Source organism: Dendrobium catenatum, unplaced genomic scaffold (genome assembly GCF_001605985.2).
Source record: "Dendrobium catenatum unplaced genomic scaffold, ASM160598v2 original_scaffold_197033, whole genome shotgun sequence".
NCBI lineage: Eukaryota > Viridiplantae > Streptophyta > Magnoliopsida > Asparagales > Orchidaceae > Dendrobium > Dendrobium catenatum.
Genome location: NW_021515450.1, coordinates 265156 through 277972, shown reverse-complemented (window position 1 = coordinate 277972; position 12817 = coordinate 265156). Strand labels below are relative to the sequence as shown.

At 37.4% G+C, this 12817-nt stretch overlaps 1 protein-coding gene across 1 annotated transcript; it reads right to left on the bottom strand.

Moving 5' to 3' along the window:
• Nucleotides 1-1227: 1227 nt before the first annotated feature.
• LOC110114636 (expansin-like A2) lies at nt 1228-7805 on the bottom strand. The gene is made up of 5 exons (XM_028692414.1): nt 7653-7805; nt 3620-3689; nt 3435-3544; nt 3175-3353; nt 1228-1839 (listed from the first exon to the last, which is right to left on the bottom strand). Exons 1-5 carry the CDS (start codon nt 7803-7805, stop codon nt 1458-1460), a joined length of 894 nt encoding a protein of 297 aa, XP_028548247.1. The 3' UTR covers nt 1228-1457.
• Between the last annotated feature and the right edge of the window lie 5012 nt (nt 7806-12817).

Here is a 12817-nt window from a genome sequence, read left to right as displayed (position 1 = left end):
ATCCCATCTTTTTATTAGATAAATGTGGTAAGTGGAGCTTGGATTTTAAGAGATAGGTAACAAATAAATAAAAAATATATTAAAATTATGTAATACAACAGATTTACAATGGTAGAATTTGTATACTACACATATCTTCAAAAGAGTAAATCTTAAAACTAAAGAAAATGAAGAGAGGGCCATTGAAGCCCTTACTGCATTATTATAATTTTTTTAGCTAAAAATCTACTGAGTCTTTGTTTGGAATAGGTTTTCAACTGCTTTTGTGAGAAGAAAAAATTAATAAAAATAATGTGTGAAAGATAGCTTTTTCATAATTATATTAAACTTTTGCCTTTTATTTATTGAATAAGCATTTTTGAAATTATGACTAAGGTTTTATTTGGAACTATTTTCTTACCATTTCTCATAGCAGTTTTCTAGCATAAAATTCTTAATTTTTATACTAGAGAGCTGCTTTAAGAGGCAGTGAGAAAGCCGTCTTCGTTTAGAATAATTTTTTACAACTATTTTCTCACTTCTTTTAAGAAATTTATTTACTAGAAATTTTTGTAGGAAACTATATGAGAACTAACTATAATGAAACCTAACAAAATAGCTTTCAAAATTTTTTTAAAAAAATTATATTACCCCAAACCAAACTTAAATCACACAATCACATGAATGGTGGTGACAAAAACACTGCCATTGATCAAATCCATCAATATTGAAGACATCAAAATTTCTCTCAATGTTGAAGACATCAAAATTTCTCAAACTAAAGAAAAAAAAGCATCCAAAACCTCAATATAAGATTATTGAAGCTAATGTTTCATTTGGGAGAACTTTTTAACTATTTTCTAAAATAATTTTTTTTAACAAAACTTTGTTATAAAAAAAAAACAACTTTAAAAAATAGTAATAAATCAATCCTAAATAAAATCTAAATTTGATGGAAAAAACATTTACGATTAAAGTTTCATTTGCGACTACTCTCTTAATACTTCTTAAAACATCTTTTTAATACAAAATTTTTTACACTTAAAGATTATATCAAACAAAACTTAAATCACAAACATTTTTTTTTAAAAAAGTATAGTCCATCCAAACATTTCAATTTGTGACATTATTGAAGTCAAAATCATTTATAAAAAAGCTTGACAAAGAATGACTCGTTAAGAAAACTGTGTCAAAAATTAATGAAATGAGAATCTTTAGTTGGTAGCCCCATCCGTGATAATGCGCACCTTCTAAATCAATTCTTTGATATTAAATACGAATTAAAAAGCTTATCGTACTTTATTTAAACACAAGGGCGAGACCACCAGCTGGTAACACGTTGCTATCAGCCCTAATTACCTATTAACAACATTAAACAAAGTACTTAGCATCATAATTCTTTACATTATACGTTAACGGTCACCAACTTCAACATTTAAAATTTAAAAAAAAAAAGGAAAAATCCATCTCCGTTATCTTCACCGCCATTCCTGCGTGTCACAGGGCGAACAGCCCTCCTGAGCTATATCGGAGATCTGAACTCCGGCGTCGTACACCTCGCCGGAACGCCACTCGGCCGGCAGCACCGCCTGTTCGGCCCACACCCACTTGCCGTCGTACCCGGCCGTTACCACGAAGCGGAACTGAAGCGGCCCGCCCGGTGCTCGGCTGGTGGTCCAGACCGGGCCATAGCTCCGGGTCATGAACTGCCAAGCTGGCGATCCGACGCGTGCCACGTCGACTGCCACGATGTCAGTTTGTCCACCTTGGTACAAAAGTTTGACCGTCAATAAGCTCGGTCTCCGGCTGCTCTCCTCCACTCGTATCGATAGGTTCTTGTTTGGATAGTCGCAGGGAATCCTGCGTTATTGGGTCAATAAATTAAATTTTAGTCAACAGAAGGATCTATTCGTTTCTGACTTCACTTATATTAGGTTACTTAGATACGATTGATAATTAATGCTTCTCACACTGATAAAGCTTACATATATTTAATAAAATTATATGCATATTCACCTAATATATTGACATAAAGGAGTTTTTTTTTTTTGCAACTTTTTTATTGCTTTCTAAAGCAAATTTTTAGTGCAAAAAATAAAAATTTTCTACTAGAAAGCTGCTTTAAGCAGCAATAAGAAAGTCGTCCCAAACTTTAAGTTTTATTTGGGACGGCTTTCTTACTGTTTCTTAAAGTTGTTTTCTAGTACAAGAATTAAAAATTTTGAACTAAAAAACTGCTTTAAAAAGCAGTAATAATGCAATCATAAACAAAGCCTTAGACATTGTTGAGATAGGGTTCTTATTGCTTCTTAAAGTAGTATTTTAGTACATAATTCTTTTAAACTTAAACTTTTTGCATTAAAAAATTGCTTTCGAAAGCAATAAAAATGTTGTTCAAAATAAAACCTTAATCTAGGGGTGTGAAATTCTTGCTAAATTGAGCTGGCTCTTTTAATGAGCTTGAACTTGTACTCATTTAAATTGAAAGAGTAGTTTAATTTATACTAATCTTGACCTGCAATTAGAACTAAACTTAGTGAAAAATATGAGACTTGAAGCTTGAGCTCGATTAAAAAGCTCAAAATTGACTTGTTTTGATAGTCGATTTCTTATATGAAATCTGGACAAAAATAATTAATTAGATTAATATAAACACTAATGTATTAATTAATATTAATAGAATTGAATCAATAAGCTGGCGAGCCGAGTTGGGCCAAGATCAAGATTGAGCTTATATAACATACGAGTGTGAATTTAAGCTCAAACTTGTGGCTCGATATGCTCGACTTACAAACTTATTAACGAATCTAATTTGAGCCGGTTTATGATCTCCCTTACACTCCAATTTAATATAAAAGCTAATTATAGGCCAGTAAAATAATTCTCTATGATAAATAATTAGTTAAATAAAATTTTAAAAAATTATTAATTTGTGTGACAATATGAGCTTAAAAAAGAAATAAGAAAAGGACAGATTAGTTGATGATGATTATAACTAACGAAGTTTTACTGTTCAATGCTCTCAGAGAGCTACGTATAGGGCATGTGCTTGGTGAATAATTTTCATTGAAAAGGAGGTCTAATTTGCAAATTTTACAGTTTCAGATTTTAGTGGAGGAAATGCTGGATAAATATTAAAAAATTTTATAGAACCAGATGAATAGAAGGCCTAGTCATTGAAGGAAAATTTTTTACCTTTTGTGTTCTACATCAGTGATCACAAGTCGCTTTAGCCCGTCGGCCTTCCCAGGCCGCGCCATCGCCGCGAAGGCCCGAACACCAAGCCCGAAATCAGTGCTATTGCTCTTATTAAGCTCTGTTACCACAACCTTCACCCCTGCTCGATTACAGAGCTCCCTATTCCTACACCGAATCTACAATTCCAAAAGCCCCAATTAATCTCAAACAGCTTCAGATCATCATAGTTAAAATACTCAATAGCTAAAATCTCCCACCTGGAAGCAGCTACCGCAGCCAACGCCATCGCGAAAAATTTCAGAATTTGCGGCGGCGACAAACCCTCCATTGAAGTTCAGAGCCAAGGAGCCATAGCCGCAAGCTCCGGCTATAAGCGCAAGTTTAGTAATCAGAGATAGAGAAAAGGAGATGGAGGTAAGAGGAGATTAGCGAGCGAGGGTACCTGAAAGGGAGGAGGAAGAAGAAAAGGCAGCGGCTTTGGATTTGTGAACGCATCTGTCATCTGTCACAGGCTGTGGCGAGGGAGAAAGATGAAGGAGAAGACGACGAAGAAAGCGGAGAGACCAAGGATTGAATGTTGATGTGTGACGAATAGTCGCGGTGGGTTTGAAGGGAAGTGTATCTGGACTGGATTTTTATAGTGGGAGGACTAGTGCGAAAATGACGCGGTTAGTCCGGAGGAAGAAGAGAGAGAGAGGAAAAGAGGAGTCGTGTCTCTTGGCTGTGCTGACTGTGGCGTTCTGTAAAGTGGATTTTTCTTGAATTTATCAGTGGGCGGCGTGCGAAACTTTCTGTGAAGAACCCACCGGCCGATAGACTGGTCGGACAAGGGCAGGGCCACCGGATGAGGATGAATTTGGAAGGAAACTATGAGAATATAAGGGGAGGCGGTAATATTTATATATAGAATATTTTTAATAAAGAAAAAATAAAAAATTTTTAAATTTATTTTAAATTTAATATAAGCACTAATTAATTTTACATTATATTTATTTAAAATAAATGTCAAATTCTGGGGAATTATTTTGTTCATAGATCGGAATGCAGAAACGTTGTCCGAAAACCAATAGAATAGCTTCCACCGTTAGTGGTATATAGCTGTCTAGTCATTACCGAGCACATGGGTGACGACTGTGAAACATTCTGATAGCTAAGCGGAACGACATTCGACATCGCAAAAAAATATTTGCTGTGTCAAAGAATTTGAGATCTATTTTAATTGAACATTTAGTCACAATATCCGTCAGATAGTTATTTTTAATTGTAAGAACGGACGAAAGACAATAGAATTTTAAAAATACCTTGGAAACAATACATGTGAATAGATTATGTCCGAGGCCTGTAATTGTCTAAGCAATATGCTGTAGTAAAAGATCTAATGATATATATTCTAATTAAATAAATTTTTTTAAATTTTTAATTTATTTGAAAATATATAAATAATGGTGAAATTAATGTAAAATTATATTAATAATTTTAAAATAAATTCAATAATTTTTTAAGATAAAATCCCCGCTTTTTAATTTCTTTCCCTCGTCCACTTGAATGAGGCAGGCTATATAAGGGCTACAGGAAGCTCTTTGTGGATCAGATTTGAGTGAGAAAAACGTTTTGCCAGCTGATAGTGCACTGTGCATAGGGTTGCGTTTTGAATGTTTGCTGAGGTGGAGAAAACAGCGGACAGCTTTCAAAGAAGTACCGGGGCTAGGCCTTCGGGGCCTCCTTGGCCGCCGCGTCTTAGAGAGCATTAATTACTTCTATTTTAATTTAAAAATATTGACTTGATTGCAGGCACTTTGTATATTCACAGAAAGATCTAGTATGATCGGCAATGTTAAGAGGATTGCATAACTAGTTGAGGCCTTCGGAACAAAGTCAAGAGGAGCTTGTTCGAGTCTGAGTTCGAAGTTATTAAATATTCGAGCACTCTCTATTGGATTAAGTTGATGATTGGCTTGCAGCGGTTGCATATTGAATCGTCGCGGCCATTGAATGCTACAGGTGGAAGGAGAGCACCATATATCAAGACGAGAGTTGATAGCATTATAGCGCGTCGAGGAGTACTACGGGGACTGATTCGAAGGGCCACGTGACGACTGGGATGTGTATGGACGTACCCTATCACGAATCCATGGCAGACATTAAGATGCACCTGCTTCCCTACTGGCATGACCTAGGACTAAGTTTGAAGCGTCCGCCAAAGAATCGATTCATGAACGCTCTGGACATTACTCAGTTATAGTTCCTCTAACCCACACATAAATTAGTCGTCACCACGTTGCCCCTTAAGCACTCGAAACAGATCTGAACTAGCGGAACTTCGCCTTGAGATAGAGAAAAAAATTAAGATGAGCATTCATCCCATCACGTTATGTGGAGTATAACAAGTGTATGAGGAAGTCCGATATATTCTTGAACTAGTTTGTTTTATTGATTATAATGGCGCGGTGTTTTTAGTCTTCCGGATTCTATAATACAGTGCAATGAGGGGGAAGAAAAATATTTTGATATCGTTGTTATTCTACTTAATTGATGTATGGAACTAGCGATAATTAAGAGAGGGCGAGCGAGGTAAGGCGAGAGGACAGAAGAGCAAGAGTATGCGTGAATAAGAGAGCATAAAAGTTTCAAAATAGTATACAGGATTTTTAAGTTAATTTCGATTTTTTAAAAAAAAAATTCCACAAGTAATTTAAAAAAATATATAAATAATAATGTTTTCTCCAACTGGACCTCATTACTTGTAGACGATAATCGGAGGTGTGAGAAGAACTGTTATACTGGTGTGGATGAACGCTGCGTATTCGTGGTCGAGGGAGTTATACTTTGTGTTTCTATGCAGAAGGAGAGTGCGAGAACCGTATGTGGTGACTAGAATTAGCCGAGATGTGGTGAGTGCGACATCGATCATGTAACAGCAGAGAGGGAGTAATCTCGTTTGTATTAAAAAAGTTATAGGAAAAAGCTTTATTTGGGATTAATGACATATAGGATGCGGTGGTGTCGACGTCGTAATCATAGAGATGTGAGGTTGTATTGGTAAGTAGGGAGGAATTTCTGTGTGTGCGAGATATCGGCTAACGACGTCGTTACCAACTAGAAGGAGGTCAGATAGGACATTAGATAGTTATAGAAGTATGATATTAACTTGGTATCTTCAGACCGACGCTTCGGCAGCGGCTTCTTATCACTTGCGCGCGTCAGATATCGATGATGCGCGAGACAGGTGAGTGCGGTAAATGATAATATTCAGATGATTCCAGCAGTAAGGGATAGAGATTATTGTTAGGCACTGTTATGTGGATAGAGTAGCGGAGGCGGAGCGGCACCAATTACCTAACGGTTAGAGGTTCATCATTTTGCGGAAACGCCGGTTTTCACTCAAGATTATGTTAATGTCAGGCTTGATACCATAGGAAGTAGTGAGTAATCAAGCCAAGTGAGATATGCTAGTGAGTCACTAGTAGTACGAGTAAGGTACGAGAGTCCATCAACAGAGAGGGAGGACCTTCCGAGTGTGAGAGACAAACGCTGAATCATGGGAACTCATACCACATGGCACAGCAGTAAGATACGAACTGTAAAGCTGTATGAGATCTCTAGACCTCAAGGGTACTCGACTGGATGAAGTTATATCATGACACTTTGAAAACCCAGCACGTCAATAAGCTGCTGGCGAATTGTAGTGGGGAATCAATGAGGGGCCGGTAGCCCGAGGTCACAGACGTGAAACAGGTAACCTCAGCAATTTGGTCTTTTTTGATACTTCTTCATATCGTTTGCGGAGGAGTATGGGATGATCACGTCCCAAAAATAAGTAGAGAGCAATATATACGCCCTGCTATCACCTGCATTGAGGGGACCGTTGGAGATTCAGAGCCTTAGGCTATAAAGAGGATCAAGGAGAGCGCGTTCTAGATAATGAAGAATGCTCGTGGAGCTCACTAAGGAACCGCCACTCGAACACCTCATATGGCTACCAGCACGGGTTTGAATGTTGAAACTATTCACAGGCTGTTATGTTTGTTAGATGCCTACGACCGTAGTCTGAACAGCGAAGCGGGAATGACTCGTGCCAAACCTCATAACAATTCGTTGCAGCTAAGAACTACTCCGCCTACCAATACACATGTCAGGACCTTCGCTAAACCATTACTGTTAGACATTGTAGCACCGACACCAGCGATATTTGGACACAGTCGCCTACCGACTATGGTCCATCCGACCTCTACTACCACGATCGACCTCTACCTCCCCAAACAACAATCAAACCTCAATCCCCCAATTATGGTTGTCCCTCCGACCTCTATTGCCCAAATATGATCCATCAAATTCATCGATCTGACTATGGTTCCTTCAAGCTCTATCAACCCATGCTAAGACCACTCTGACCATGAGTCCATCGGCTATACGTCCTCACCACCATCGCATGAAAATAGTCCCTCCGACCATAAACACATACTGATTAATGATACCTTATAACCATCTTTCATGACAACTGTTCGCCCGATAACAGTCCCTTTTGACACCTTAAAATCAACACATCTAAGTATATCTCTGATCGATCTCGCCTCCACAATAACAGTTCCTTCGACTTCAGTAGCCTGACTATGGTCCTTACAAATCATGTGTCTCCACCAATAATGAGTGCTTCAAAATCTTCGTCGTCTGCTGACTACGGTCCCTCTAAACTCACCTCACCTAGCTATATACCATTCTGACCTCCATCACCTCCACTATGGTCTATTCATATCTATGTCTCTCGCCGACTACGATCCTTTGATAATCGGTGGGCCCGACTAAACATCACCTTCAAGCTTAGCGTCATACCTTACGCATCCTCTAAACCTCATGTGCTAAATATGGTTCTATCAACCAAACAAACAAGACCATAGGTCTTTAAGAACAACTCTCAATGGCAATTGGATTCTTTCAACTCAAACCGTGTAAACATGCTCTATACAACTGTATAATTTGTTTAATCTCTGCTTAAATTACCTGTTCCATGTTGAAAGGTATTATATGTAATTATATAACACTAGTAAAATTATTTTAATATAGCCATATCTCTTATGATCTCCACCCCTCTCTCTTATTGTGTGTGCATTTAGATTTTTGTATACAAAGCTAAGACATTAATACTCTAATGTCTCTCCATAATCTGTTGCAAATTTTCTACATAGTTTCTAAAAACTATCTTATGCAAATCGCGTCAACAGTAAGCACGTCAACTAAAAAACCTCAAATAAAACAAATTAAAAAATATACACTCGTAAGAATTGAAATTTTCTTATGTTTATGGAAAACTCCTGTGTACATCAAAGAAATAATGATTTAGTCGTGATAAGCTTTTAGAAAGAGATCTATTAAAACATGAATTGTTACATAGCGTATTCGAACAAACTCTCAAAAGTATATAATCGCATAAAACGTAAGCGTGTAAATATTATTTAGTACCACACTCGCTAATTTTTTCGATTAACGTTTGCTACTCTACTGAGGGAGCGAGAGCTAGCCTGTCACAGTGCCTGCCGGATGGAGTGATTTCCGGCCACCACGGGCTGTGGAAAGTCCGGGCCTTAACACAGAATGTGAATACAGTAATGTATTTTGATCTTTATATGGGTCGGTTCTGAGGCGAGACACGCTGTGGAGCTTATGTAGCCTCCCCACAAGATAATTTGGACCGCATCTTACAGTAATTCACTTAACCTCAAATGGTTACAGAACGGGGCTTACATCACAGCAGCATCTTTTTTAATTTTGGTTGAGCTAAACACGAAAAAAAAAAGAAAAATAAAAAAGTAAAAAAAAAAAATAAAGACAAATTAAAAAAACTAAAAAATAAATAAATTAATTAATGGTTTCTTTCTCATGCTCTACATCCCACTTTTTTTGCTTCTCAAAGCAATAGGATAATATTTGGGCAATCTTTAACAGGTCCTTAGACCGACGATATTTGAAGAGGTGGACCAACAAGTCCAATCTCAACCCTGCAAGTCACTCCAGTTATACCCATTTTGTGGAGTGATTTATCTGCGTTGGGACACCGAACGTGTTCAGCAGACCAATTAAAAAAAGCGCACAATCACTGCGGCCGCTCGTACCGAGACAGCCGGTACCACTCGTACGTTGTCGCGGACATAAATAAATTTTTCCATTTTGTTTTGCCTAAAATATCAATCCAGATGCGATTTCATCCCCCTTAGCGCAGATTGATCGAAAACTGGAGCGAACATGCTGCTCGAAAACTGCCTAGAAGCCACGCCTAGAACCCCATCGAACCGTCCGCAATCGAGCACTCGGGTACCGTTCGCAGCTCAATGCATCAACAATAAGGCAGAAGCATCAGCTCAACCCATATTCCCGTCAATCCATAGGAAGAGACATAACAAAAGCGGAATTTGATTAAAGTACTCGGAATGGAGAAAGATACTTTCCCTTATTGCAAGGCACGAAAGACCCACATTGACCTCGATGGAAGAATAAATTGGTTTGTCTCCCCCTTGTGCGGATTATGTGATCTTGGGAAGAAGGTACGAAAGGAGAAGATAGTTACCCTTCCAAATGACGACCTATAATTGCTTCTGAATGTTGTGCCTTCCGATACCGACAAGAAGAGGAATTTGTTCAAAGGAGTGAAAACAACACCTAGCAACGGAGGAGGAAAGACAACAACTAGGGGTTATTCGGGGGCTTCGCCTCTCCCAGGGCGAGCATCGAATTTCCTTTTCGCTCAACAACAAGCGGATTTCTTTACACAGGAGAATTGGCCTGCTCGGGGGGTTCGTGGAAAATACACAAGGATTCACTTCACTTTGCTGTACAAACCAATAACAAAAAAAAAAAAGGGAGGGGAAAAGAAAAGCAATGGCATTATTTTACCATTATACTAAATTTTGCTCCAACCAACACCAAGCCTATTGTTTGGCGGATAGCTTCTAACCAATGTTTTTATCATACTTACTCTGTTCCTAAAAAATTGTTTAAGAAATTAATTAAAACTGCCCAAAAGCTTAATAAAAATATCATATAAATGTGTCCACTCCCTAATATAAATTTAGGGGCTGTTTTGGTTTTCCAATAAAATGAGTATACAAACAATTGTTTTTTCTGAATTTTTAAAATAATAGTAATTTAGCTCTCGGACTGAAAAAAAGAAAAGATAATGGAAATAAAATTATAGAAATATTTATAGTTGATTTTTCGAATTAAGCTAACTTGTATCATATTTTTTTAAAGTAAAAACCAGTTTTCACCGTAGCAAGTTCTCTTGCTAGCCAACTCCTAATCGCCCGCCGCACTTGACCACCCCACCTTACCGACTCAACCTCGCTTTTATCGACACTCAACACCGGGCACCTTGTTTCTCACGCCACTTCCCGCCATCAATTTTCGAATTTACATTAAATCCAATAACAACAAAATATTCATTTTACATGCCATTAATTTTTATCAGACAACCAAAATATCTAAATAGCACTTCACCCAAACTTTACCGAACGAAATGAACAATTTCTAGAAACAAAATATTCATTTACACAAACTTGAACAGTCCGGCGAACTTCAACCCTCTTCCTCAACCAGAAGAGCAAGAGAAGAAATCCTGAACCTCAGAAACCAGCTTCAGTCAAATCCGGTCGCCGGCGGCGAAGGTAAGCTCTACTCAATTAAGCGAAACAAGGTGATCTATCAGCTCCTCCTCACAAGGGAAACCCGCAGCGGCCAGCAGCCACGTTGCCTGAACTCTTCCTGCTGCAACACTCCAGAGAACTTAATAAGATTGGTGTCTAAATACTTGAGGGGCACTAGGAATCGCTTGCCCTCCTTTAGCGTAGAAGACGAAAATGGCCTTTGCTTTTTCCTTTCCCTACTTTCCTTTGAAAGCTGCCAGTCCCACGCCATTTGCCTCGCAATTAGCTCGCCCAGTTTGTTCGAGCTCATACTTGTTTGTATTATGACCGTTGGATGGAAGGAGGAGATGAGTTTGCAGTGGATGGTTAGAGGAGGAAAGGGAAGATGATAAAGTGGAGGGATGTGGAGTGATTGAGTGTGTGGAGAGCATTGCACTTGTTGCAGAGTGGGGAGATTGATGAGGAGAGGCATGTGACTATTTGAGGCTCCCACAATAAATTGAATCCAAGCATCTTATGGACTCGAAAAGTGAACGGTTTGTCTTTTCTTACATCTTCCAGTCCTGTACTCATTAAAATGTTGAAAACGATGCGCCTATTGTCCTCCTTTGCTCTTACAATTCTTATTGTTTTTTTGGCTTGGAAAGGGATTATTAATGTGCGGCATCCAGATGATGTTTTCGATAGATCATTAATAACTCATCAATGTCATTGTTTCCGTAACTGCTAATGTATTGGGCTGACCGTGATGAGTTCTGGTTGATTCCCTGACTGTCGGTCCGTCATAGAATTCAATTTTCTCCTCTCGGGAAGGAGATATCGCGGGATCGAGCTAAATCTCTGGTTAGTTGACGTAACAACTTCTTCCTTAGTGACCATGAATCACTAATCGCTTAATCAATTCGGCCTCAAAAAAGAACCATTGTTGTAAGAGTTGAATAATGTTGGTATTGGTCAGCACACAATCAGCGACGACTGATTCGATGTCGGAGTTACTTGTGGAGGACCAATGATGATCGAAAAATCAATAGTCGGTCATGTAATATTAGGACAATGATATTCAGGTAACTCACAATTGTATGAAATGAAATTAAATATGTATAATGAGTAGGATTACCTAACAATTTCAAAAAGTTGAATGGAGATCTAATCTGAAAGTTCAGTCCCTTTTATTAGTTAATAAACCTTCAATAATTTATTATATAAGAGCCAACTAATTTAATATAGGTAAAAATAAATAAATAAAATAATTTTAATGAGAGATATAGCTATAATAAATGAATATTAAATAAAATTCGACTTAACTTGTAATATTTATATGATAGTAAATTATTTTAATAATTACAACACCAAATTTATATTTTAAATATTAATATCATTTTTCTCGAAAATTTAGAAACGATAATATGAACATTTAATAAATTCTAATAATTTCATGAATTGGTCCTTTATATATTAGACGGCTATTATGGATAAGATTTGAACTTGGGATTGAAACATGGAATTAATATAGTATTAATATATTTCTTTCGCATGCAAATTCAAAATTCAATTGCACCAAATTCTATATGCAAGCTACCTTATGCTACCATGCAATAATCATTCAATTATTGAAACGTACATACCCCTTGCAATATTTTTTTTTATGTTTGTCAACTAGCATATGAACAGTAAGATAAAGGGGCAGGGCACAATGAAAATTAATTATGTTGCGAATCTCCATATCGTCTGTAAATCAACTTAATGATGCGTCATATCATTCGATACACAATAGTATATAATAATTGTTGCATAATAAATTGTGACTTGACGTATCCGATTGGGCCTCCAGTACAACATCCGGTGTACCACACCGTAATAATTTTGTATAATCCATAAAGTGTTCTCCACTAAGTCTTGATTGGTTTAAACTATTTTTTTAATAAAAAAAATTATAACTAAAAGCGCCAATAAGAAAGATGTATTAAAAATAAAGCCTACGATCTATCCAATGATTGACTGATCAT